Source organism: Empidonax traillii, unplaced genomic scaffold (genome assembly GCF_003031625.1).
Source record: "Empidonax traillii isolate 1590-97213 ecotype Southwest subspecies unplaced genomic scaffold, ASM303162v1 scaffold70:size1330859, whole genome shotgun sequence".
NCBI lineage: Eukaryota > Metazoa > Chordata > Aves > Passeriformes > Tyrannidae > Empidonax > Empidonax traillii.
The window spans coordinates 881971-909722 of NW_020955263.1; the positions used below are offsets into that span (position 1 = coordinate 881971).

At 40.3% G+C, this 27752-nt stretch overlaps 2 protein-coding genes across 3 annotated transcripts; one reads left to right on the forward strand and one right to left on the reverse strand.

The window, feature by feature from the left end:
• Positions 1 to 874: 874 nt before the first annotated feature.
• LOC114055889 (lysosomal acid lipase/cholesteryl ester hydrolase-like) lies at positions 875 to 14452 on the forward strand. Its single transcript, XM_027880487.1, has 11 exons — positions 875 to 949; positions 1162 to 1243; positions 4859 to 4997; positions 6300 to 6414; positions 7395 to 7593; positions 8203 to 8312; positions 9813 to 9949; positions 10532 to 10672; positions 12138 to 12209; positions 13133 to 13201; positions 13957 to 14452. Exons 3-11 carry the CDS (start codon positions 4866 to 4868, stop codon positions 14188 to 14190), a joined length of 1209 nt encoding a protein of 402 aa, XP_027736288.1. The 5' UTR covers positions 875 to 949; positions 1162 to 1243; positions 4859 to 4865; the 3' UTR covers positions 14191 to 14452.
• Positions 14453 to 15884: 1432 nt separating this feature from the next.
• On the reverse strand, positions 15885 to 27682 carry ANKRD22 (ankyrin repeat domain 22). 2 transcript variants are annotated; one of them, XM_027880490.1, is made up of 7 exons: positions 27519 to 27682; positions 26258 to 26568; positions 20369 to 20560; positions 18448 to 18555; positions 18034 to 18111; positions 17078 to 17176; positions 15885 to 16334 (listed from the first exon to the last, which is right to left on the reverse strand). In XM_027880490.1, the coding sequence occupies exons 2-7, from the start codon at positions 26276 to 26278 to the stop codon at positions 16257 to 16259; spliced, it is 576 nt and encodes a 191-aa protein (XP_027736291.1). In that variant the 5' UTR covers positions 26279 to 26568; positions 27519 to 27682; the 3' UTR covers positions 15885 to 16256. The 2 variants fall into 2 exon arrangements, with proteins under 2 accessions (XP_027736291.1, XP_027736290.1); XM_027880489.1 differs by having other exon boundaries at positions 26258 to 27682.
• Positions 27683 to 27752: the final 70 nt, after the last annotated feature.

Here is a 27752-nt window from a genome sequence, read left to right on the forward strand (position 1 = left end):
GACTGTTGATCCCACCTCCCTGAGGAGGGATGAGATATCAAATTGCAGAAGTCCTTCTGAGTGATCAATTTACAGTTTAATGAAAGTTGTTGTCATTTAAAGACATCAGAACAGCCAAGTTATAATGCTTTTCACTGAGAAAATGCCAAATTACATTTTTCACTCTCCCAAACAATGTTCTTTACTTTATATGTAAAGCAGAACTGCCACTGTGCCTTCACTGACATCCTGTTATTTCACTCTTTTCCTTCCCCCACTAGTCAAAGGTATCATATCATTTGCAATGGCATTCCCAAAAACACATCCCTTTCATCTGGTGTTCTTCTAAATGCTCATCAGTCCATGATGAAACACAAGTTCTTCTGAAGACAGTTGTGAATTAATTGGCTGAACAGGCTGATCCTCATGTAGGAGGATTCTGCTTAGTTTATAGGCCAGCTGCCCAAGGGCACAGAACAAGTCCGACTGCCCATGGTCATCAAATCAATCTCAGTGAGGACTGAGCCCTCAGGCTGACTATAACTAATTCAGCCATTAGGCAAAGATCTCCAAAGATACCATGTTTTCAGAGCTGATGAAAATGGCTTGGAATAAACAAGACCCCTTGTTTGTTCCCTCACTGGGAGAAAAGTTGTATGTTGTGTTCAAGCCTTCTTTGGCATTGAAGTGTGATAAATACAGAATAAGATGGGTTTCATGAGTTGTGATGCTCAGTGGGAAACACATTTAGGTCAGTCTGGAATTGTAAAGTTAACATAAACAAATGAAAAGCAATAGCAAAGACTGCTCTTGAAAGACTGTTGAGAGAAGCTGGACACTCCTCGTTTTCATCTTAAAAGACTATATTTGAAGCAGCCCCTCAGTTGGGCAACAGTACTGGTCATGGTCTGCCACAGCCCCGGCAAACTGGAACACCCAGGTCCCAGCTAAACATCCTAACCACTGACTTGTCAGTAGTCTGTAAAATCTCCTGCTCCATAGTGCATTTTGGGTTTGTGAATTAAACCAGAAGATCTTTTTCATCACAAAGATTTCCCCACTTCTGAAGGACTGCCAAATCAGCTCTTAAACACGCTCTACAATACACGCTGCCAGCTCATGACACTCACAGCTGCTTCCCTGAAGTGCTCATTTTGTTTTGACTTCCTTTTATCGGCGCAGGTTTCTGCCAGTGAATCAGTCTGCTAGTGGAGACAGACCAGGGACAGTGGCAGAAGTCACAAGCAAGGCAGTCAAAGCAGAGGTAAGTTGCTTGTGCATATGTGTTCATGGTTTCTTTCTCTGTTGCCTGTCTCCACAATGAGGTTCTGTCTTGCTTTTGTGCAGTTGGTTGTAAAAATAGACAGTGTTTTGTCTTTCTGATTTATAAACCTATTGCTATGCACAGAGGTGCTTCTTTGCTCAAGTTAGAAGACAAATAAGTTTGACATGCACAAAAGGAAGAAAAGGAGCAACTATTTAATTTTTCTCTACTTGTTTTCTTTAGTCTGAGAACAAGGGAATGAATGTCCCAGCATTGCAACAGTGTACGTAATCTGGACCTCCTGTTCCTGTTGTGTAATTCATATGTATATTTTGTTAATGAGTAAAGCAGTATATTTTCAAACGTGTTTAGTCACAGTTGCTTTTCTGGTTGTTGTGTGTACACCTTACAGCTTCTATGAAATAAATTTTAGACTGCTTAAGGCACAAGAATAGAAGGGTGAATTTCGGAATGGCTTGCATCTTAGTTTCAATAAATCTTAAAAGTACCTAAAGAACTTTCAAGGGCATTTCTTTCTCTGATCATTCTTCCATCTAGGCATGTTCTTTTATAACAGTTTAGTTTCACTAAATCTTAAAAGTAACTAAAGACTTTTCAAGGGCGTTTCTTTCTCTGATCATTTTTTCATCTAAACATGTTCTTTTACGACAGTTTACCATACCATAGTTAGTGATTTCACCTCACCAGGTGAAAACAGCTGTTCGCATCTCCTGTTTTTATTCCTAAAGCTTGAGGGAGCAGTGTCCTGCCAAGATTGATAATACTCAGCCTGCTGTATCTCATTTAAAAGGTGAATACCTGGAAGCCCGTGAGCCATGCCAGCTAAGCCAGGTGATGACAGAGTGCACTGAGGAAAGTCTGCCCTAACAAGAGGAACTATTTAGTCTCTGCATTGCCACAGCTAATCTTGGTAGTGATTTGGAAACAAGCTGAGCAGAACTTTTTCTTCCCAAATGAGATTCCCTGTGCAGGGAAAGAGAGGTATATTTTACTCCCACTAGAACAGAATAAAACAGCAGAAATCAAAACAGAGTGTTGCACTGCCTGAGTATGTCATTGTGAGGCTTTCTGTTTTGATAACAGAAATTAAGAAGTATTTGATATACAAAGGGAATCAAATGAATGTGCTTTCATGCCAAGTTTAAAATTTTGGGTGTTTCTGAATGCTGCCTCATTTCAATTGTTTGATGACTCATGAGATTTAACTTCTTTAAATTCCTTCAGTCAATTTTAAATGTTAAATTGAATATCACAAAAAGTGAAAACATTTTTTCCTATAAGGATGTTAGGAGACTGAAAAAATCTCTTGGTTACTCCTCTCTCATTCCAAAAAATCCTGTTCATATTCCCCATTACTTGACAGGGAATACTTTCTTATTTTCTCTTGATCTTGATATTGAACATTTCCAAGTACAAATAAACTTCATAGAGCACCATATCTCATTGTAGCAGATGACTTATGCTAGAAGTAGACTCAAGAAACATGTGGCTGCATGAGAACCTCTCTTCTTCATTAAAAATTACACTCTTCATGTCTAATGCCTGGTTTAAGAAAGACTTGTCTCCTGGATCTGCTTAACTTTGCAATGAAAACTGTAAAACAGACAAATCTATGAAATTCACTCACAAACCATGCATGCTGTGGCTACTTTGAAGCTACATGGACACTGAAAAGTTGACTAGCTCAGTCTTGCTAACTGCTCAGCTGATTGTTGGACATACAAGAGCTGCTTTCAGTCTGCCTCCCCTCGAGCAAGGCTATACCCTGCTGAATAGTCCTTCCCTGACAGTCCTCAGGAGCTCCCGTGAACCCCATTACCTTACAGGCTTGTATCTCAGTGCTGAACTTGGCAGATATTTGATGAGTACATCAAAAGTTAATTATGGGATGGACAGAAAGGTGAACTAACACAAACACACTATGGTCGTAGAAGCATTCCCTCCTCTTCTGAGGAAACCAAGCTCACAAGAGCAGTAATGTCCCCAGTTATTACTGGTGAGGCAATCTGACAATACACCTTGATAAGCTGAAGCCTTACACTGCATTACGTGTACCTTTTGTCCCGTGGATTCTATTGTTGAACATTTGGGTCTCCTGCCTGATCTTTATGGTCTTTATACACACGCAGAATGGCTGCTACTTTTACCTTCAGAGCCCTCATTCTCTCCTCCCACATTCAAGCACAGCATACAACAAAAATTAGATGTATAAGAACTTTTCCAGAATGTGTGAGCACAATACTAAGCTTCATGCGCTAATCTTTTTTTTACAGTTCTTTAGAAAGAAAAATCCCATCCTCTGCTGCTCTCTTGTAGTCAAGGAACACTCAACTTGTGAGCACTTCTCTTGCTCTCCAAACAATTTTAGCCCATAATCACATACTCAGTAACTTTCTGGATCACAGAATCTGTTTTTTCCTTTCCTAAGGTGTATTTAAACCAAATTTTTTTGTTGAAAAAAGGTCTGGGAAGGTCACAGATAGCAGTGTTCTGCTCTCACTGACCTGGGTTCTGGAAAATAAAGACTAAAGCCTGGAAGCAATATTGCCTATTCATACTGTAGGTGGAATTGATATAAAGTGTGCTAGATCAACTGCACTCTGCAATTTCTATTCAGAAAAGCTAATCTGGCACCATCAGTCAACCCAGGAAAGGGCAAGATCTCACCTCCCCATTACTAATACAACATTTGCACCGTGGACAGCCATTGCTAACAGAGAAAGGTAACAGGCCCTTGGCAACATAAAGGCAGTCTCACGATCCACTGCTCACTGGTAATGGCTGCTTGGCTGGTGGCCGAGAGGTAAGCCTGATTGGGAACTGACTCATGGGAATTTTGGGGAACCATGCACGGTCACCTTTTTTGCTTCATATTCTCAGAGGAATTAATTTCAAAGAGGAGTTGAACCTGGTTTCAGGCACATCATCCTGTGATGAAAGCACAAGCTTTCATCAATGCAAGTATGTTCCCCTAAGCTCAGTGCAAGTATGTTCCCCTAAGCCAAGTACATCTCCTCACAGAACCACTTCTGGCCCCTTCATGAGCTTCATTATCTGATCCGTCACCTCAACACACCACTGACAGCCCTAGGAATGACATTTGATCACAGAAGAGGAGAGGGCAGGTTTAAAGAGAGCCCATCCTGACCCTCTCTCACCTCATTCCTGAGGAGACAGGAAACAAACAATACTTTCTTCTCCATTCACCTTTTCTGCTGGCAGAAGAGCGGAGACAGATAACAGCAGGCAAGCTGAGTGATAGTCATCTGAGGTACTCATGCTTCTTTGTCAAGCTTCTCCTAGACTCATACCAAGAGCTGGCCTTGCCTATAGACCACAGTTCTCTAGGAATCTACAGAGTGCTCAGGCATATTCTTGCATGGTATTCCAAAGTGTTTTACTCTCCTCTTCTGCAACCCTACCTGTTAAACAGGGTGAACAGTAGACAGCACCTTCTCACACAGATACTTATTCTGCACTTTGGGAAACGGACCTTGAGCAACCTTCAGGAGAGTCCTCAGTTGGGTCTTCCTATGGAATTCCACACCACTCCCTTCCTAACAGACACACCCCTGCATGTGCTCTTTCACACAGCCCCAAGATGTGGTGCCTCCTCCTGCTGCTCTGCTCCCAGGGAATTGCCTTTTCAGCAGGATTCACAGCACCCTCCACTCTGAGTGTAGACACAAGCCCGTGCAAGAAGACTCGCAACCCCGAATGCTTTATGAATGTTGTAAGTTGGGTCATCTTCTCTCCTTTTCTTTCTAAAGCTTTTCCACCAGTACTATTACCACTGTTCTTTAACTAACAGTCCTTGTCAGGAAGCTAAGAAGGGCCTCTTCTACATTTCCTATTTTCCCAATCTGCCGTTTGCAAAACCACTGCCTTAGCGTCACCCTCAAAATGAGGGCTGGCTCTGAACGTCCCAGGACTATTGCATGAGAGCAGACACATAGCCCTGCAATAGAGAATGCTGGCTGCTCCTTTTGGCTCCAAGGCTAGGCAACTCCCCAGAACCTCCTGAGGAGCACTGGGCGACCAGGCTACTGAATTTTGATCCCAGCAACCAGACTCAGACCTGGACTGTGGCCAGAGAACAGATTAAATGCTCCAGTCCATATCAAACTCAACAATAGACTTTTGCTGCATGTGTTTAGGGTGAACCCCAACAGATGTATGATAAACATCAAGCTGTGTCATGCCTCATGATAAATGTTTGCAATCAGCTTTTTCAACACACGTTGGTATTTTGGGCTACCACACAAAGGGAGGGGTGCAAACCTGGCAAGAGGACAAAGAGCCCTCCAGCAACAGCCTGGAAGACACTTTGTTTCTCTTATCTGAACAGTCTGGGCTGCCACAGAGAACTCCTTTGCAGTGGAGGCAAAGGCTGCTTTCTAATCTCAAGTGAAGCAAAGGCCTGCCCTTCCATAACAATCTTTTTGCTCAGAGGTAGGAGAAGTTGAACTTCTTCTTCCAACAGCAGATTCTCACAACACAAACTAATCCAGGAGGGCTTGCCCTGAATCACCAAAGATTTCCTCAGAGTACATGCAAAATGAGGTGTAGGTGGTCCTATGAGTTCCTTTAACAAGGTCTCCACCCTTGTTTGCCTTGCCTGCATGGCTTGCCTAACCACACTTTGGCAAGAAAGGATTCATTAGGGACCCTCCCCGCAGTTTTGGGATTGTCATATGCAGATAGAGCTGCATATTTAAACTGTAGAAAGGTACGATCTGTATCAGCCTTGCAAAACATGACAAATTGTCTCCCAAAAGGTTAGTCACTCAGTACAGTTCTACTTTGTCCCACAATAGGGAGCCAAAAACCAAACAACTACCATCTAAGCAGGTCTGGAGAGGACTGTGCTGCATCTTTTTACAAGACCTGTAATATTTATTATCAGCCTTGGTCCTTGTGGCCAGGGGCCTTGCTCTACATCACAGTACATCTCACATCCACACTGCTCATTTTTGGTTACCCTCCAGAACAAGACAACTTGCATATTAACAAGCTCTCCTTTGGCTTTCCACAGAGTGAAATTATCAGATATCATGGGTACCCCAGTGAGGAATATGAAGTTACAACAGAGGATGGATACATTCTTGCTGTTTTCAGAATTCCTGCTGGGAGGAACAGCCGAAATACAGGTGCGACAGAGTTATAGGTATAACATGCAATGGCATGTACCACACCCTTCCATCCACAACAGCACCTAGTCAGAAATGTGGTTTGAACACTGAATCCATCTGAAATCTGCATATTCACTGTCTGTGTCCTTATTTCAGACTTTTCTAATAATTTTGTTTTATCCTAGTTTGGAGGTTTTCTTGCTCAAATGAGCTGTGGGGATGGGTTGGTAAACTGGATTTGGGGAGGTTATGCATTAACACCCTAAGTAATAAACATATAAAATAGAAGCCTGATAACAAAGCCTCTGAGGTTAGGCATATGAATACTCATTTCTGGGCTTCTGAAGGACAGAGATATTCTTAAGGAAGGAAGTAAGAAATCACGTCATCAGTGAAAAGCAAATGCATTGCATCAGTTTCATCACATTTTCTGAATGGAATAAAAATTTCTAGCTGAAATTTGAAGTACCCTGGGTACCGCTACTTTGTTCAGTCCTCCTTGTTAGAATGATAGAATTATTTATTTCAGATGCCTTCTCCTAACTGGATCTCCTCCTTTGGAGACCATTTGGACCAACCAGACTCTCAAAGTAAGGCTAACCAATACCTCTCAGCCCTGCTCAATTGGTTAGCTAAGGGTGGATATGCTTCTTTGGATTAATTTTTCTTTGTCTTCCATACGCTACTATGCCTTCAGCAGTTTTCAGCTTTGGGTAGATGGTTTCAGCACAGGGGCTGTAAGTTGGCTTTCCAGTGCTAGAGGAGGTGGGGACAGGCCTCTGCAGTAAATTCTTTATTTGCCAAACCTGTCATAAAATGACTGTGAAATGTCATTAAAAGGTTCCTGCTTGCATGGAACAAAACTCTAGGTTTCTCAGAACAATATCTAAAAATAGTTTTCCTGGGAGCTTCTGGGAGAAGGAAACATCTCAAAAGCAGAACTCTGCACTTCAATGTTAATTACTGCTCCAATATAAGAATATTTTAATCTTTTTCAGGGCAAAGGCCTGCAGTCTTCCTACAGCATGCTTTTCTAGGAGATGCTACTCACTGGATTTCTAACCTGAACAACAATAGCTTGGGCTTCATCCTTGCAGATGCTGGCTATGATGTCTGGATGGGAAACAGCCGAGGGAACACTTGGTCCTTAAAACACAGGACTCTTAATCCCAGCCAGAAGGAATTCTGGAAGTTCAGGTACTCTGCAGAGGGAGAATTACTTAACATAGAAACTCCAAAGGGACTAGATAGCTTCAGCCTGATGGCTTTTACCTAAAAAAGCATCAGAACAGGATCTACCCCAACTAAGGAGAGTAAAGAACCAGATGAAGAAGGATGCTCACTGCTACTCAGAGTTGGGACAGTTGGCTGGGGAAGAGATTTCAGACACTGGGAAATGAAATGGCATGCTGAGGAAAAAGGAGTACTCTGAGAGAGAGAGCAAGAACCTCAGCTAGAACAGGCTGAGTGGCCCTGTCTAGAGATCTCTAATCTCTCACAGTTGAATTCAACCAAGAAAGAAATGTGTTTTGTAACCCCTGCTGGTGAAAGCATTGATTAAATTCAGTTCCCCAAAGGGCTGCAGCTGTCAGGCAAAACTGGCACCTCCTCCACAGAGAGACCAAGGCATCAGGCAGCCTGGCTGGGCAGCTGCATCCCTCTGCCCACTTCCCCAAATCAAGCAGACACAGCCTGCAACCTCATCCTTCAATGGGTCCTGCTTGGTGCAATGAACAAAACTGACATTCAGTTACTCACACTGTGATGGCTGAATTATCTGCAAGCTTTTTATTTTTCTCCCTTTAGCTTCGATGAAATGGGTAAATATGATATTCCAGCAGAGCTGTACTTCATCATGAATAAAACTGGACAGAAGGATGTCTATTATGTTGGTCACTCTGAAGGCACAACTGCAGGTAATGTTAAGGACACTTATTCAGAATGATTCATATTCCTACCTGATCAGTAAGTGGGTCTCCCCATTGATTCTGTTGTTTTTCTTGCTTGTAGAGAGCTAGAAAAACAGAGAGAGTTTTCTGGCTTGAGATTTGGAAAATACGCAAAACTTTTCTAAAACTAGTTTTGGTTACCATTAATAAGCAAATAAATCTAATAGCAGATGCAAATATAGTTTAACTTTTTAAATAATTGGAGACATAGGAGTGACTGGGTACTTCAGGTGCATTAATTGGCTATTTTTCTCAGCTGTAGGAATTCTCATTAAGTTCTTCTTCTGTATTAAGACATACAACTTGAATCATAGAATCACAGAATATCCTGAGTTGGAAGGGACCCACAAAGGTCATCAAAGCCTAGCTTGAGGCCCGGCACAGACCAGCCCCAAAAATCACACCATGTCCTGAGAGCATTGTCCAAATTCTTCTCTTCTTGAACTCTGTCAGGATTGGTGCTGTGACCACTTCCTTTGAGACCGTGTTCCTTGTGAACAGGATGGAAAAACTGAAAAGATAAGCCAGCACATACAACACATAATTTAAATTAACAGAAAACAAGGAAAAATAACTTCAACATCACATTAAGTCATGTGACTCAATGTCAATCCTACTATTTAAAGTGTAGTTCATGAGTGGCTATAACTGGCCACATTACTGTTTAAAAGCATAGTGCCAGAAACTGAAAATTAGGAAAGAAAAAACATTTAAAGCTTCTTTTCTCTTAGGCCCAGCCCTTAGCATTAATTTATTTCATGGCCTCTGAATGCGCCTAACTTTCTTCTAAAATCATCCAAAAGCACTTGAAATTTATGGTTTATATGTAAGATCCATGAACAGATATTTATTAGAAATGAGCAACTACCAGTTCATTAGTGTAAACAACCCAGAAAAAAAACCAGAAGGAAATGTGGGAAAATCATATATTGTCACAGCTCCAGACCTTTACCTTTCTTTGCCTCTCATAGGAGTATTTAAAGACCCTCATGGTAAAACAAACTGTCTAGGCTTTCTTCAACTGCTAGTGATGCAAACAATCAGTTGAAGACACTCAAAGCTCCCAGTATTCAGCTGATTCTTCTACAGTTTCTTGAAAGGATAAACATGCATAGACTTTTAGAGACTATAATCTAAAAAACTCATTTTTTTATGAGTGCTTTTTGAACTTTAGAGGGAATTAATGTTATCATGAAAACCTCATTGACATGTTGGTACAAAAACTGCTCTGATGAAGGCAATGCCCAGACATGCTCTAAACCTCAGAATGAACTTTGCCTCCTAAATAAAATTAGTGTCAGGACTTATCTTCAACACTTGCCTTAAGCAAAACATGCAGCACAGACAAACATGAATGACAGACAGCAAAATTGTTTCCACTACCTACTGTTTATGTGTTTAATTTATCTGTGGAAGATATCTTCACTAACTCAATCTGAACTCAGTCTGTCTCTTCTCTGTTTGCAGGCTTCATAGCATTTTCTACATACCCTGAGCTGGCTCAACGGGTGAAAGTATTCTTTGCTCTGGGTGCAATAACTACATGCCCACATGCTACAAGCATTCTGGTTAGGATAACAAATCTTCCTGAACCACTGCTCAGGGTATGTCATTTTTCCTTCTAAGAGGCCCAGTGCTTGACTAACCTTCATGAGGTTCACTCAGCCTGAGATGAAGTGTTCCCAAAAAAGTGACCTGGTGACACTGAGTTTGGGATGAATTGAGTGCTCTTGAAAAATCTGTTCCCAAACTCCATGGGGAAAACAGTCAGGATATAGAGCTTTCAGCAACAGGTCCTTGTGAAGTAGGAGGAGACTGGTAAAACTGTCTTGTTGTAGAACTCTTGCAGTTTAACTAATATTTTGCTGGCCTCATGCAAGAGGAGCTAAACCAGAACTGCAGTAACAGCCATGGCAGTCCCTGGAACTTCAAAAATTATTAGGCATTGAGGTCACTACACTAGAAATAGAAGGATGGCTTCCTCCAGGATTAAAATATGAAATATGAAAAAGGAAGAATAAATGATGCACTATGGGGAAGAGAGTGTTTTAAGGAGTACTGTGAGGGTAAGCTCCTTCAGCACTCTTTGAATACAGCTCTAGGAGGCAAGGCTATTACCTACAATTTCCTGCATAAAATGCTTCTATAAGAAGAAAAAAACCTGTTGCACTTTTCCTTTCCTCCAGTTAGTATTAGGCTGCAAAGGAGCCTTTCACCAGATTGGATTTCTGAAAGGACCTGTGACACAGTTATGTACAAGCCTGGATAAGTTTTGTGCCCACGTTCTCTGTTACATAGCTGGAGGAAGCATAAAAAATCTGAACACGGTAAGTATACACAAAGTAAAACTAAAATGATTTTGGAAGTTACACATGTACACTCTATCCTTATCCAGTTACTGTCATGCATGTAAACATACATAAAGCACAACACAGTTCTCAGCAGACAGAGGGAATGTCAGGACATTGTGTGCCGTCAACAGCAGCAGCATGACTAGAGGTAGTGATGGATGGGACCAACAACTAGGCCCATTCCAATTCCAGAAAGAAAGCACTGAATTCTGACTGAAGCTATATTATATATGTCAATAGATGTACCCTCTCTGGGGGTTAAGCCAACCATAGCTTGGTCACACACAGATGTTCTTTAAAAAGAGACAATGAACGATGGAGTCGGATTTCTTCTTGGCAATACAGTTGCCAGTTTCTTCCCTTTACATGTGGACACTGGGGTCCTCTGAACACTGAAATAGCTAAACGTCAGGAAAAAGCCGCTTTTTAACTCCCACTTCTAAGACTACTTGCACCAAAACTTGATCCCAAAGAACAACTGTAAAGGGCATTTTCCCATTTTGTTGATCTTAGAACTGGACCTAACAGCTCAATTTACAAGGTGCAGAGCTACACAAAGTCCTTATGTTGTGCTGAGGAGTGCAGCACACCTACAGTGGGATTCACAAACACTAATGCATCAGTCAGAGGGGAGAGGAGAGACAGAAGAGTTTTCTGTGTGCTTGCCAACATATGGACACTGTGGTGTCAGTCAATGCCCTTTACAGTGGCCAAAGTGCAGAAGCTGGCCTGTATAATGTTTATTACTGCAATATCTGTAATGACTGGGGCCCATTTTTTTCCATCTATAACCACTTTTAAAAGCACATATGAGAAAGCAGTTAGAATCAGAAGTTCAATGCGAAAGAAATTAAAGTCATTGCAGCCCTTTTGAATTGCAGAGCTAAACCATTAAGGATATTTCCTGATTTGTGTTAAGTCAGTCATGCAGTCCTCAGGGCAAGATAACATGGCTGAGGAAGAATCTGGGGAGTTGGAACTGGAACATCTCCGTAACAGAACTACAAAAAAAAAACAAGCAGAAATAAAATGTATCAGTTTTGTAAGTTGGCTTCTTTAAGACTAGGAATAAAGTGAAGAGAAAAGCAAATCTTCTTAAGACTTGCACACATGCATGGAGCTCTGGTGTGAGGTGGGAAGTCTACTTTGAAAGAATTGGAAGGTTTTTCCCTAATTTTGCTGAGCACAGGATCCCACAGCAGTACTGTGTTTGTGGAATATGCTGCTTTCCTGAAGAGGGCATGCAGATACATACTCTTAACTAGCTATTCTAAAGTCTGCTTCTCAGTTTTTTGATATTTGAAGTCTGGTATTTGAAGAATATCCCATTAATATGGGGGTTTAATACAGCAGCAGTATGTTTGTTGCTCAGTTTCTTTGCATTTTTATTCTGTCACAGCACTGGGTCTTTGTCTTCATGAAATTTCTGCTTTCTCCTCAGAGTCGAATAGACACATACGTAGGACATTCCCCAGCTGGAACATCAGTACAGAATATTATTCATTGGCAACAGGTATTACTGTGCACAAATGTATAAACAGTCTCACTGCTGTTTTTTTATGCAACCAACAGCCTACGAGGAAATCCAGAGATTATGGATCTGGGAAACTGCCCATCACACTTTCTCACCTACTGCCATGAGCACCTGCACACTAATGTAGTCTAGAATGTAGATTTGCTCTTGAAGACAAGCTTGACAATGATTCCCAGCAGTCAGTCCCACAGGATACAGCTATCCAGGAAATGGATAGCTGATCACTGACAGCTAGTGACTTTACAGTCTATTTTGCCAGCCTCTAACAAAGTCAGGTGGATAAAAGCAAACACAGATACAGCAAAATAGAATAGCAAAGACAATACAGCAAGCAGATTCCTAGCATGCACCCAGCTACTTAAATCCTTGAGGCAAAAGTTTTCTAAATTGACAGATCCTGGCTTCCTTTCAGCCTTTATTACATACAACCACTCACAAATGAAATTACTTGTCATATTAGTGTAAAAATAAAATCACCAAAACAAACAAAAACCTCCAGTTGTATGTACTTAACTCTTCACTTATCAGTCCTGCAAGGTATTACATTAGACTAGTAATAGCCCTGACACATTATAGACATTCAGGTTCTCTTTCCATAGAAAAACTGAATCCAACTCTGTATTCCCCAACCTTAGTTACCCAAGGTAGTAAAGCAAAATTTTAGTAACAAAACATACCAAGGGTGGAAAATAAGGATCATGATAAAAAATTAGCAAGAGAAAAGGCAATGAAGCCACTTATCATCTATCCTCAATATCCAGGAAGTCTGCAATCAGAGAAAGGTGGGGAAGTAATTCACAGTCCACTACCTGAGCCTTGACTTAAATGATAGGCAGGAAAATGCCCCCCGCACTCTGCTTCTTGGTCTCCTGTCACTTTACTTTTGTCTGTTCTTTTAACAGTTAGCACATACAGACCAATTTCAAGCTTACAACTACGGCTCTAAGGAAAACATGAAGAGATACAACCAGGTAAGGCAATATGGTTTCCTTGAGAACTCATTCTTGGGTCCTGGTAATACTAAGAATAGAAAAATTCAAATTTTAGCACACGTGAATGCTACCAAGGGAGAGAGGGGTCTCAGGTAATGTTTCAACTGAATCACACACATAAGTATGAAAGTCTGTTCGCAGACACGGCATGGACAGATCCTTGCAGACAGCTAACAGAAGTTAATTTTGCCTCCTCTACTGATTCGGGGATGTGTCCAATGACATGCCAACTTAAATGTCATTCTCAAAAGGCAAAGAGCCACACCCAAGTTCTGGGACTGGATGGGTACAGTGCTCTTCACTTTCCCCAAAATCTTCAGGGTCTACCTTTCAATTAAGTGAGGAAATGAATCTCATAGCTACAGTGATCTCCCCAATGGACTGACAATCGTTTCACTTTTAACTAGCACATTAGACTTGCAGTGTCCTGTGCTGTCTGCTTTCCACAGACAGAAAGACTTCAGAAATATAATCAGTCCACTTCTCTCTCACATACTGTCTCAGAAATTTTCTAGAGTGAAATTATAAATGGCCAAATTATTTCCTTGTCACTTAAGTTCCAAGCATGGAAACTGAAATAAACAATTGCACTCTAAGCCCCAACAAAACTTATAAATCTTCTCTGAATACAGGGCATACAGGCAAAGAGAAAGAGAGATGCTTGCACAGAATCCTTTCTCTAACTGTAACTGCTGATACAACAGCATTTACTCAGCCTTCTCCCTTTCTTACAGACTGCTCCTCCTGTGTACAAGATAGAGAAGATAACTATACCAACTGCTGTTTGGAGCGGAGGGGAGGACACATTTGCAGATCCAAAAGACATGGCAAGGCTACTTCCTCAGATTAGTAATCTCATTTATCATGAGCATTTTCCTGCATGGGGACATCTTGATTTCATCTGGGGCCTTGATGCAACTGAGAAAATGTATATGAAAATCATTGAACTACTAAAAAAATATGAATGAAAGCTGAAAATGGGAATATATTTGAGCATGTACTTAATTTGAACAGCTTTTATTTCTATGAGACTGATTTGCCTAAGCTTAAATTCTGTTTTTCTCATGTATATCTTATGTACCACATCGAGGCATTCCCATGCCAAATTTGTGTCTTCCTATGGAGACCCAAAAGTGTGATTTGATCATTTCTCTGTTGAAATGAGCGCCTTTGTTTACATTAAATTATTTACCTTCTTGACAGAGAACTTGGCTTTTTTAGTATTATTATTATTTTCTCTCCTCACAGTAGCTTTCAGTATCAACACAACCAAGAGATCTTCAAACACAAGAAACTGAGCAGACAATAGATGTCTACCAAACATCAAGGGATTCAGCCTAAGAAAAACTCATAGAAGTATTCCTCTGCCCTCCATGCCTACAAAGCACACAATTTTTTGCTCACACACTATAAACCCCTTAGTTTTGAAGACCATGGATGGCAGCTGAGGAATAGGGAAATGCAGACCATCTGGCAAGGCGCACTCCATGCAATACAGGTTCCACCCCATGAATTAATTGGCACAGCTTTGACTTTTAGATAGCTCTGTGTCTTGTCCATTCTTCCTTCAAGCAGGTTCTAGAACATGGGAAAGCAGTCAGTTGTTTTTCCTTTCCAGCCATTAGCCCTAAGAGATGGCATCTCCATTATCCATGGAAGTGCCTCACATATCCTCACATACAAGCTGATCTGGCAGGCAAGAGTGTCTGTCCCCAGATGACACATAAAGTGTTCATTATTACAGGCTCAAACAAGGAGCTTGGTATTGTAGGGTGTTTCTGGCTGCAGCCTCAAACTCATGTTGCCCAACCAAGACCCTTTGCAGTTGGAGCTGGCATCCAATAGAACAGTTACACTGAAAAATATCTGTCTTCTTCAACACAGGAAAAATACGTTTGCTTGCCCATGCACCTAGTGTAGCACCCATTAGCAATGCTAATCATGGCATCTATCTACTGCACTTCTGACAGCTTACAGGAAAAGGCCGAAATTGTCAACAAAAATAAAGATCTATTAGACCAAGAAGGCAAGTTGCAGCAGCATTCCAAGAGAGACTGCCTTTTATTGCTGCATTATTAAATCACAAAGCAGCGGGACACTTTAATACATTGCTTACAAATGCAGGGTTTTTTCTACTTTCACCTATGCAAGAGAAGATTCATGAATATATTATTATTATTATTATTATTATTATTATTATTATTATTGGTATTATCCCCTGCTGCATGCACCACTCTGAAAAGCATGCTATCCTGTCCAGTCCCATGAGAAGGATACATCTGGTTCTCATCAACAGCATTTCATTTATTGATTTTCTTTTCTTTACTACACTGTTCATATTGGAAAGGTAGTCAAGAGACCTGTTTCTCTACACTGCCAAACATATTTTCATTTCATCATATTTCTTAATACATTCTTAATGCTGTGTCTTATATGAAAAAAAAAAAAAAAAAGAGAGAGAGAGAAGATAATCCTACCCTTGTAGCAACATAGTGAGAATTAAGGTATGTGAAACTTGTAGGAAGGATGGAAGGTAAAAGTGCTCAGCTGAGAGACCCATTGTCCCAGTCACTCCCATGAAGAGAAATACTAAGAGGAAAGGTACCAGACTTTATATACCTTCTGTAGCATATTGTTTATTTCCCCTAAAGGAGAAGTAATGTGCACTCTAAAGGATATTTTATTTTTGCATTGGCTGCCAACCATCATATGCAATATTTAGGCTTTCAAAATCCACAGACGGCAGAAGTCAAGTAATAAAATTGATGAAGGAGATGGGAAGGGCAATATTTTGACCGGGGTTGTAATCATTCATGGCTCAGTAAAATCAAATTAACTCCTTTCACCCCACACATGGCCTTGAGGGGTATTGAAAAGTCTCACACAAAGTTGTCAAAGTCTACAGCAAGGAATGGGTGAATGTGGACCAAGTCTTTATCAAGTAACAGCCTTCACCCTCTGTTGGACATTTGCTGCCATGCGAGATGTATTGTCAGATGAGGTAATTTTCTGCATGTGTGAGAGTCCTTGATGACTAGGAAGCTTTTCTTAGCATGCTTTCAATGTTGTGGAACTGCAATCTTCTTGCTATATCTAAGGGAGTCTCCCCATCCTGAAAGAAACAGATGAAATTCATTACAATATGATAGATATCGGTCAAGTACAAGGAGCTTCCTGAATTTGTCACCCAGATGCAATGCTCTCCTGTGTAAGTTCCCCTGTCGCATCCATGCTCTAAAACAAAGGTTTCAAAACATGCTGGGTCTAATATTGCTTTAAAGACAGCCAGCCATTCCACTGTTTCCTAGGACTCATATCCAAAAGTGCAGAGCACAGCTAAGATTTGGATTCAAGAGCAACATGGGTAATACATTGCTCACCTCAACTCAGTAATGCAGATACTCCCAGGTCAATATTGATTTGGGCAACATTTGAGCTATTCTGGTGACAGGAGCAGCTTGACTTAGCCTAACTCAGAATAACAGTGTACAACAGCATGAAAAGCACCTAAGAAGGCTCTTATCACTCCCCTGTAGCCTGCTTCTTAGGAACAGAACTGTAGAGCAGATTTGAGCCAAGAAGAGATAGCACAAAGACAACTAAGAGATGTGCCAAACCAGGGGACATACAGGGCAGTGTTTACAGGTTGAAATCCAGCAGTGAAGGATTTGTACTTTGAAGTTGCTCTTGCCAACAAAGGCAATGGAGCAAATATTTTATGTGAAACAGGAAACAACTCCACTGCCAGGCAGCTGAGCACCCTTTTCTTTAAACTGCTGCACACCAGCTAAGACTTACAACATACTAGGTCACCCTCATGATAAGGAGATACAGTTACCAATTTCACCTTCTTACCTGATTCTTTAGAGAAGTTTCTGCATGAGCTTCAAGCAGTAGAGGAATGACTTCCTGGTTTTTCATTTCACAAGCATAGTGAAGGGCTGTGCTACCAGACTGAAGCGAGACAGAAGCAGATGAATTTTAGTTCTATGAATTCTTTAGTAGACCTTAAGCAAGTACCTGTAGCCTTATCAGTTTCCCCCTTACAGTTGGATGCAAAACACACATGTCATTTTCTACCATAGCCCACTACACAGTAAAACAAATACATTATCATAAGAGCAACAGGAACAAAAAAAAAATTATCGTTCCTTCCATGGAATGCAGCTGCTAAAACAGGTCTGATACCTTCAGCAGGAAGCCAGTAGTTCTTTACTAATTTTAGAGGATTCCATGATATTGATCCCAACAATACTGTTTGCCCACACTTCAGTGTTTTAGAATTTGGTTGCTGATAAAATTGGGCATTCTTTTCTGTCTTAGGGTAGAGGTCTTTACCACACCCAAGTAGGCTAGTGGATAGAGGACTCTGTCTATGGCAAATCAGCCCAGTCTGATGACCAAGAGTAGACACAGGGTCTAGCCCTGTGGCATGAGCTTTGCCTAAAAATATGCTCCAGTCCAACTAATAAATGCTGATAAACTGAGACCCTTATGTCAGTAGAATCTTTATAGGATCAGGTATTTAATACATAAGTATCTCAGCCCAGCTTACCTGGATTCTCTTATGAGGGTATTGTTCAAATGAAATAATTATTTGATCAGTTGGGATTATTTCTGTATACATTAATACATTGAAAAACTGCTGCCTAAATGTCAAGGGGAAACACTGAATGCTCCTGGTACATCACAGTCAGTTCAGTCCCTGATCCCACTCTGAAAGCAGGACTATGTTGCTAGAAGATTCTAGTCTGTTTTTGGAAGTATTGCATGCATGCAAACAACATTTACTTTTTTATAAGTCCACTTACAGAGTCTGTAGCATTCACATCAGCTCCAGCTCTGAGCAACATCTTGATCAGGTTTTCATTCTGTTTAGTCTTTGAGACCTGTTTGGTGCAAGAGAAAGAGTAACACGGTAAGATAGATGATCTCTATATAGTGCTAAGTAAATTGGGGTAAATACTGTGGGTTGTTTTCAAAAAAAAAAAAAAAAAAAAAGTGTTTTCTGCAAATACCAGGCCAATGCAGTGCTACAGTTCTGTTCCTACACCAGCTATATTCACAGCAAAATCCTTGCTTCTTCTGTTTTATTCATCTAGTCTGTGCTTTATGAAAGCAGTCCTGTGTACTATACAGGTTCCTAGCCTGAAATACTGCCATGAAAAATGTCATAAAGGGAAAGGGGAAGATACAATGTTTTTCCTGCTTTCACCCAGACTCACCATGAGAAGATATCCAATAAGCATAACTGGCATGAGGATTATGATGAGCACATAGTCGAGGAAGGTAAACCGTTTTCTCACAGCATAATGCAGACAAGTGCGGTCCTTCTAAACACAAAATAACTCTGATTAGTACCAGACTCAGTGATCTGACTTTACTTGTTAATTATTGACAAGAGTAGACCGTTTTAAATTTCACAAGCTTTCTTTTAGACCATCTACTGGAAATATTCCTCTGATTTTCAAGCAAAACCAGACACATTTTGCATTTTGCTTTCTTCAAGTCAAAGCATATTTAACACATATAGAGGCATGGAAATTGGACTACTCATGCAAGGAAGATGTGGGATCCAAAGAATTCCATGTGTATGTCTGCACATTTGCACGTGGCTGCAGAGACTCAAAGGAAGAGTGAACACCTCGTGAACACCTCGTGGGTACTACCACCACCCAGCGAGTTCAATTAGCAGGAAAAATCCCCGTAGCTCCTCTTCTTACAGAGGTGCTGGTTACAGAAGCAAGGACATATGAGACTTTAGGACATCTCCTTTGGGACATCGGAGAAACACAGGCAAGTAGCAATAACCACTGCAGATTCCTAGTAAGAACAGAGTTTAAAGAAACTTTGAATACTGAATGTACCAAAGCAACTACAGGCAGGGCTACAAAGTTTTGTGCTAAAGTGTTAAGCTTCTTGCAGATTGTCAAATCTGAATTTGACAAACCAGGTTATGGTGTTACATAGGGGCCCAAAGTAAGCAGAGAAGCCCTTCTGTGATACCTGCTGCTCCTCATTCTCAGTCTTTAGCACCATAGTTAAGCTCTGTGCCCAAGGGCCTTATTCCACCTGTGAAGGTGAAGCAAGGAGGCATTTAAGAACACCAGACATGGCTAGCAAATGGCTACCAGTGAAATTAAAATTATCTTAGTGCAAAACACTGAACCCTTTAAAAGGGACTTTGAGGTAAGTTGGAGAGCTTTCTGCATCAAGAAGAATAGGTAGGATAAAATATTCCACTGGCCTCATGAACATTTACTGCCCTTCTATGAAATGAAAAAATGCACTGGAAATCAGATATGTGAGATAGCCCACAAGTGTGTAGGAACACTGATAAACATTGCCTTGTATGAGATGATATAAACAGCTGACAATGCTGTGGAGCTTTTCCTGGCTGTTTATCACCCTTAACATCATAATAATAAATTATTAATGAAGCCAGAACACACATCTGTTATTTTTAACCTACCAGAAAATTTATCACAAAAACACACTTTCTCATCACATTAGGCATGGGTACTTAGTTGTTGGCTGGGGTTAAACAACAACAGCAAGGAAGGTAGGTTTCCTAAATTAGGGAACAGGGTAGGAAGACAGAGAAGGCTTCTCTCCTTGCCCCCTAGGATGCTACTGCTCTGTATCATGACAAACTGCAGGTCTGTAGAGGAAATAAGGAAGGTTTTTATAGAATCAGTCTCTCCTCGGGGACACATTTGTGAAAGATCGACAGGCTCTTGTTCAGACCTTCCTTTGAACCAGGGGGAAGAAAAAGGCAGAGGAAAAAAGACTACAGAAGAGATAGACACAACATGGAGGGCAAAATGAATGTGGAGTGCTGCATGGGCAAGCAGGCAGAACCCACTGGGGACTGGGGATGGCATGCAGTGTTACCTAAATGAAGAACATGAACACAGAAACAAATTCAGGTTTGCAGTGTTTATTATCTTGTGTACATTAACAAGTTAGCAAAAGAAATGAGGAGACTAAACAGAAACATATAGGTTTACTGAATTATAATTTGGGGATTATACTTATGCCTCAGTAGGAAACAAACTTCAGGTTTGACTGTGCTTGCCAGTGTGCCCACTGGCACTACAAGAATCTGAAAGAACAGTCATTGCAAAGGAGTCAGTGTCCATTTACCTTGTTTCTGATGTTGACATCAGCGTGTCTTCTTAGAAGATAGCTAACTATCTTGTTGTTTCCCTTTTTACATGCACAAATTAAGGGGGTGTCTCCACTGAAGCTGTCCTGGATGTTCAGATAATTGCAGTTGCGCTCCAAAAGGAACTGAACTTTATTGAAATCGTTGTTATAAGCTGCCTGACAAATGGGCTGAAGGGAGAAAATAATATTCATCAGTGTATCTTTCATTAAGACATCCATACTTCCCTTACTTGCACATCTTACTACTTGCACATCCCAAAATAATTGACAAAGGTTGTAGTTCTTGGTGACTTCCAGAAGATGGTGGTAGGAGACACTCCTGCAGCTGCCACACAGCAGCTCTCAGCCCTCAGCCCCAGAAGTCACAGCCTTTGCACAGTGGAATGAGTTTTCTGTTAATTTTAGATGTTATTTCTATAATCAAAAAAATAAATATGGTTTATTTGCAGCCTTAAAAACAACGGCTTCCAATCTCATAGGAGCTGGTCACTGTACTGAGCAACAAGCAAAGACAAGCCCTAGTTCTCTCTGAGTTTACAACAGGCTTTCCCGTTGGCTGAGCACTGCTGAACAGAAGGTACCACTCCTGACTCATCAGTTCTCAGAAGAGAACCACACTTCAGGTGAATCCCACCCCAGTGTTTCTTTTCAAGCTTGAAGCTAAACTTTTTACCTAAAATATATATGTCTGTATGCCCACAACTCAGATCCTGCTTGGCTTTGGAGAACTGCTTGCTGCTCAACTTTTGCTTGGTATTTCTACACATCCTTGACCTAAACTGCAATTCTTTCCCTCTCCAGCAGCACGAATTCAGACTGAGAAGAGAGGCTGAGAATGGCAAGAGTAATACAAGTTTCTAACAGCCTAATGCAGGCAGAAAGTAGCAGTGAGAGGTAGGGCAAACTGGTAGCATTTGAGTTCTCCAGTCAAAAAGAGAATAATTTTCTTTTCTTCTGTCTTTGACACTAAGGATTTTATTCAACATTTTACAAAACAGTAATTTTCTTTAAATACTGTCTGCAGTTTTTCCTTACCATTCTCCTTTTTTTCACATCCTAAATACACTACCTGAAAAAGATCTGGCCCTGAACTCCAAGCTGTTGCCTCACTCTGCCTGCAGTTACTTCCCTGCCCCCATACTCTTCCCCCCATATTAAAATTATTCTTCTTATTTATACTTTCACTTCAGCAAACTTTGATCTACCACATGTTTACCTCCAACATCATTACTGCTTCTGGACAGCTGCATAAGAGAAGTGATTTGTTTCCTAAGAACATATTTACATGTTTACCAGACTTTTTACCACTTCTTGTTTTGTTTTTTATTATTTCAGACAAATATCTACAACAAATACATGCAATATTGTAAATTTGCGCATCTGTCTGTATTCTCATAAAAGCCTACACATACCATTTGCCATTTTGCACTCCACCAGAATCAGAACTGTTTTAATGGTTTTGAGGAGAAAACCCTCCTTTAAATCCCTTTTGGTGTGACCTGCAGGCAGGTGCAGTCTAAACAATCAGTTTTCTCTTTCAATGTCTAGTACTGTATCTTCAGGTCCAGGAAAGAGAAGGTAAGTGGAGTCTGTCTGCACCTCTGATTTCCCTTCTATTTTTGCTTTTAGCTATTGCTTTGTTTATTTAAAGATGCAGAAGATTTTCTGTTTGGTTGAACACCTGCTCAAACTGCAGTCATCTACCATACAGTTTTATTCTTTCCTAGAATGATACTTGCTAGTTCAGCAACTCATGTCAGCAGATGATGTGCTTTTTTGCTTTTCTTTTTGTACTGCCTCAAAGTCTTTTACTTGCTAGGCCATTAAACCCAAGGCATTTCTGACTGATACTCTCACTGACCCATGGGATCTTTTTCTAAACCTTACACTACTGTTGAACTCAGTCCTAGAGCCATGAATAATGATGGAGCACATACCACTCCCTAGGAGAGCACATTATTTAGGTCTGAAGTCATGCACAGAGACCAGCACATATGACTCATGCATGCTATTTTACCTACCGAAACCGACTGTTCTCAGAAAACATCCAGGGCACAGAGAATGTAAGGAAGCAATTCTCAGCCATTCTTACAGCTAATACATTGGCAACTGATGTACTTGAAGTATTTTTTACTAATTGTTATTCCACTGCAGTGGTGGTTCTTTGTAGAAATTATTCTCTCCTGCATTAATATGTTCTGTTCATATTTAAAGAAAAAAAAAAAAGTCAAAATTTTCCTGGTTTTATGGGATTTTTTTGAGGCCCACTTACTGGTTTATATTCTAAAAAGTTCCTCTTTTAGTAAAAAAAAGGTGAAAAGTCCAATGGATCAAACTCGTAGTATACCTTCCAAACTGGCAAACACAGCTCCATGACTGGAAGGACAAAAATAGTAGCAGAATATTTAAGTAAGGGAACAAAGCAATACAAACAACTGTAAGTTCATTATATAGATATCAATAGCAATAGAGATTCATAAAATGTGTTAGGAAAGAACACAAATAAGTGTTATTGTAATAAACTTGTAATAAATTACAAATAAGTGGCAGTCGCCTGTCTAAGAAAGGCAACAGCAACAGCAACCAGTGGCAAATGCTGTATTACACAGTCTCTCTCACAGAAAGAGAAGAGAGTTGTTATAGAAGGCACTTAACTGGGATAGTGAATACAGTTCTTGTCACCTGTGTCCGAAAATTAGATCAGACTATGGCAGGATCATGAAACATCTCTACAACTGAGGAATATGAAGAGCCTGAAGAAACATTGATTTGCTTAGCTGGGCAGGGGAGAGACAAGGTTGTAGGTGTTCCAAAATAAATTAGAGGGTAAGTGTTAAAGGAGAGCCAATTAATTTCAAGGAACAAGGTAAAAAGGTGGTAACTCTGGCCAAGAAATTTAGCATGAAAATTATAAAGAGATTTCTATTAAATCTGCAGAGTAAAATAACAAAACAGGCTTTCAGTAGCAGCAGAATGGACATAAAATCTGACTGACCCCAGGCCAGACCTTGAGCATGTGCCAGGATTTCTGTGGTTGTGAAGTCTCTGCCACAAATCACTCTTTCATCTTTCACCTTTTTGGGTTGCCACTCTGGCAGTCCTATCTAAAGGAGGACTAACTGTGCTTAAGAGGGTTTTAAACAGTTCTCCAAACTTTGCTTACAAGACTAAAAGAGTTTCTTACAAACAGACAGTTAGACAGCACCTGTCTGGAAGATCAGCACGGTGGCCAGTTATGGAGTTACAACAATGCAAGGCACAAGTAGTAGATTCCATCCAAAGCCCAAGAAAACATATTTCCTTTAAGTCTACAGAAAAGCTTGGAGGATAAAAGACTGCAAAACTTCACTCCGTTATCTAGAGTGTTAGAAGACTGCCTCAGCAGTGGTACAGCTTAACAACCAGCTTCATATTTGTACATTATTGTTATCCACCCATCATACACAAGGGGGAAATAAACCTGTGGCGTAAGTACTCAGAATAACTGGGCTTCACATGCAAAGTGGAAGCCATATCCAAAGAATCCAAAGTTCACACCTCAGACTTGGGCTCAGTTGCAGAGTAGAGCAGGAGCACGACAGCAGAAATCTGATGGCAGTGGAGGACATCCAGGAACCCCTGCAGCTTCCCTTGTTAGAGATGCACTGGCAACTGGAGCACGGATATAATGTCTATGATATCTCTTTTAGGGAATGTGTGAGAAACAAAGGCCAGTGCTCCCACAACAAAAAACTCTGAGGAAAGCATTAGTGGGAACTGAGTTCTCAGCTTCTGGAGAGGTTTGCAGTCCAAGACACAGAGTGGCTATTCTTGCTATACCACGTTATTTATAAATCCCCGTGTCCTGACTGCCCCAGAGAACTCACAACAGACCTGTCCCACCTCCATAGCGTAGCAGGGCAGACCTGGCACAGGCACAACAAACACTGCACCCAATAGAAACAGGAGCTCAGGTGTGAAGGGAGGGGGAGCAGGATCAAGATTTCCAGCTTAGGCAAAGAGGAAGAGAGTGCCTCTTTGAAGCGCCTGGCAGCAAAGTCCTTCACCTCTGCTCCTAATCGCACATCTGCAGCACCACTCAACATTCAGACAAGATACAAAAGATGCGCCCGACAGTACAATGCTGCACAAACCATGACAGAGGGGAGGAAGACAGAAAATCACACCACCAAACTCCTTCCACCCTGACCAGTTGTGCCTTTTCCCTAGCATAGCATCAGGGCTAACCATGACCTAGAACACAGTCTGCTCAAATGAAAAAAGCAAAGAACAGACACTGGAGAGCAGAGTTTGAAGATTACACATGCCAATGATTGAGTGCTTAAAATCTCTCTGTCTACAATACTTCTTCTTCTGCAAGCCCTTCAGACCAGGATTTAATTTTTTGGTATCTACCTAAGGCTTCAGGAAAGGTGAGAAGTACTCGTAGGACAGACAAGGGTTTTCATGGCTGAGATGACTCAATACGAGATAACCAGAGAAGGAGTGCAAGAATACCAATAAAACTTTCACTGTCAAAAAATTCAATTGCAGAGCTGGTTCTTTGATTTATTTTTTTTTTTAATTTATTGTGGGACACGTGATTGGTAGTTTACTCATGCTCAGATGAACTGCCACATCTGAATTTGTCTGCTTGTTTTCAGGGTTTCTTGTATCTCTCTCTGCTTAGCTTTGCTGAGCTAGTGATAAACCTCAAGCTATTTAGCGAGTTCTACCACACATGAAATAAAGGTTAAAGGCACTGTATGAAGGACAAAGCATTCAGCCAGTAGAGGAGGTGAAGGTAAAGCCTGTCTTGAAACTATGAGAGCAATTTTCAGTTTATAATTGCTTCCTCCTTTGAGAACGGCCGAGGATTGCCTAAATGATATCAACACAGTGCAATCATTTAGATAAAAAGGAGACATGTTGCAATGCCAAATATTCTGAACCAATCCATAGCCTCTTCCTGTGCATTAAAATTAATTCAAAGGCACACTATGAACTAAACAGGAAAGTCTAAATCATGTTTAGGATGCTGAAAAATCCCCTAATATCCAATGCATACTCCTCAGAAAAGGCAACTTACTCTGTCTTATTTTTACTTCTCTAGATTTCTGTCCTGTAGAAATGAACCGTACTTTACCCAGAAAACTGTATCTCAAAATTTTTAAGGGAAGAATACTAATGTATATGAGAGTATTTACTAATAAGCATAGAAAATATGGACAGCATTTGAACATTCTTTGAACATCCATTTAATTAAGCTAGATGACACTGGTTTCCTGTGGAATACTATCTCAGAATAGTAGACGTGGAGAGAGGCAAAAAATCGTTTCAGAATAAGCTACAGTCTATTCACTGATCACCTTATGAATGCACAGATTCAAGGTCCTTGTAATACTGAAAGAGGAGAAGATATTTGATTTCAGTGAATAGCTTTTTAAAAACAAAAGAGTGTCTTTCAGCACAGAAATGTAACCCTTTAAAGGAAGAGTGATGCGATGCTATCTCCAGAAAAAGAAATAGACATGCAACACACTCTATTCGTAATCAAAAAAGACCAAAATCCTAAATTTTTCCCTTGTGTACAAATGGGAAACAATATGTTTCGGTAGCATTTATGCTAAAATCTAGGAAAATACTAAAATGTTGAACACATATTATGTGCAGTCACAATAATTACACTAGTTATTGCATTTCCTTTCCTCCTACAAAAAAAAAATACTTCTGACAACTCGTAATAGCCAAAGAAAAACATTTCCAAAGGGAAAAATGTTTCAGATCTGTATAAGCCTGTTTATGGGGGTCTGCGAAGGGAACCAAACCCAGTGAATACTCACACCTTCAATAGCTTCAGTTACTGTGCAAAAAATGGTCACATACCTCTGAATAGAGTATCCCCATGCCTATTCTTCACTGCTTGAGTTCCTTCTTGTTCAACCGCCCAAGTTAACCACACTCGAAATGCGCTTGAGCTTGTTTGAATCTGGTTAATGTTTAACTTAAAAGTATCACTCTTTCTTAAGCTACATTTCCTTTCAGTGCTTTCTACTTGCTAGTATAAAACAATTGTCTTCAGAAACCCAACCCAGGGAGGTGAACGTGAGAACAGCAGCTTGCAGAAGACTGACAGAACAAGTTTCAACAGAGAGGCATTTTCCTTTGTCATTTTTGCAATAACATCCTTCAGTTACCTAAAAAGGAAAGTAGCAAAACAGGTCGAGGAGAGGAGGAGGGAGAGGGAGAGGAAGAAAGTTTCACAAGTGAAAAAGAGGATGGGGAAAAAGAATAAAAAGCACAACATCTAAAACTTAAAATAAGTAACTACAAGTGGTAGCTAGTGTGCCACCCAAGCTACTTCTGACTAAAACATATTCCAAACGCCCTGCAAGAACAGCTCAAGATTCTTGTCAGGAAAAGGGAAGCAACTAAATCCCACGCCTTTAATGAGAACTCCCAGTATAATTATCTGCAGTCTCTAATTAAACAGGCCATCTGCTTTCATCACCTTTTGCTCAGTCTTCTCTTCCTAGCCCAGCCCAAACAATGAATATGATTCATGTTTAACCTGATAATTTTATATTTAAATTCAGAAGAGAATTACTGTTGATGGCTCTGATGATAAGATACTGTATTACGCTCAGTCTTTCCGAGTAGGGCATGTGTATTTCAAGTGTCTGTACTCATCTCAAAATATCTTTTCCCTTTATATTTTAAATTCATGTTTCTTGTATTTCAAACAAATTTTAAAACAAGTTTTAAAACATATGCATGTAAAACATTTGCATGTATCTTAAATCCAAGCCCTTTACCTTATATTTGAGAACTTTTATTTCCATATAACTTTCATATTTATTCTCCAATGAGGTGGAGGACCATATAATTTACTTATATTATATCTATCCTTCTCTAATTAAATTACTAGTACAGCACCACAGCTGTAGTGTTTGTTTGCTGGCAAAAGTTTTAATGGCTGTTTATCTGAAGAAAATTACGTTGACATTAACAGAAACAGACATCTACCTGTGACAAACTCATTAGGATCCTCACAATAGATTGATCTTTCAGCATGTGATGAAAATTCTGTTGGACCCACAACACAGAGGAGTGAGTAACGTCTCAAAGGTGCAAAGGTATACCTCACCAGTACTTCACATCCAGCTCCTAAGGAATTAACATCTTCCTGCATCAGCTGGCCAGGCTGTTGAAATTTCTCAACTACAACTTGCTGAAAGACATGTCAAATCACTATGATGCTACATATAACAATTTAGTAATTGAATTAATCCTTTCCTAACACAAATAAATAAATAGTAATCTGAGAAACGATTTTAAAAAACAACAAATAAACCAACCAAAAAAAAAAAAAAAAAAAAAA

Coding starts and splice junctions, on each gene's coding strand:
- LOC114055889 (XM_027880487.1), top strand. CDS start 4,866: ATGTGGTGCCTCCTCCTGCTGCTCTGCTCCCAGGGAATTGCCTTTTCA. Junction 8,313..9,812: donor CTCTGAAGGCACAACTGCAG/GTAATGTTAAGG, acceptor CTCTGTTTGCAG/GCTTCATAGCATTTTCTACA. Junction 10,673..12,137: donor GCATAAAAAATCTGAACACG/GTAAGTATACAC, acceptor CTTTCTCCTCAG/AGTCGAATAGACACATACGT.
- ANKRD22 (XM_027880490.1), bottom strand. CDS start 26,278: ATGGGGATACTCTATTCAGAG. Junction 20,561..26,257: donor TGGGGATACTCTATTCAGAG/GTATGTGACCAT, acceptor TTCTCCCTTCAG/CCCATTTGTCAGGCAGCTTA. Junction 18,556..20,368: donor ATGTCAACATCAGAAACAAG/GTAAATGGACAC, acceptor TTTTGTGTTTAG/AAGGACCGCACTTGTCTGCA.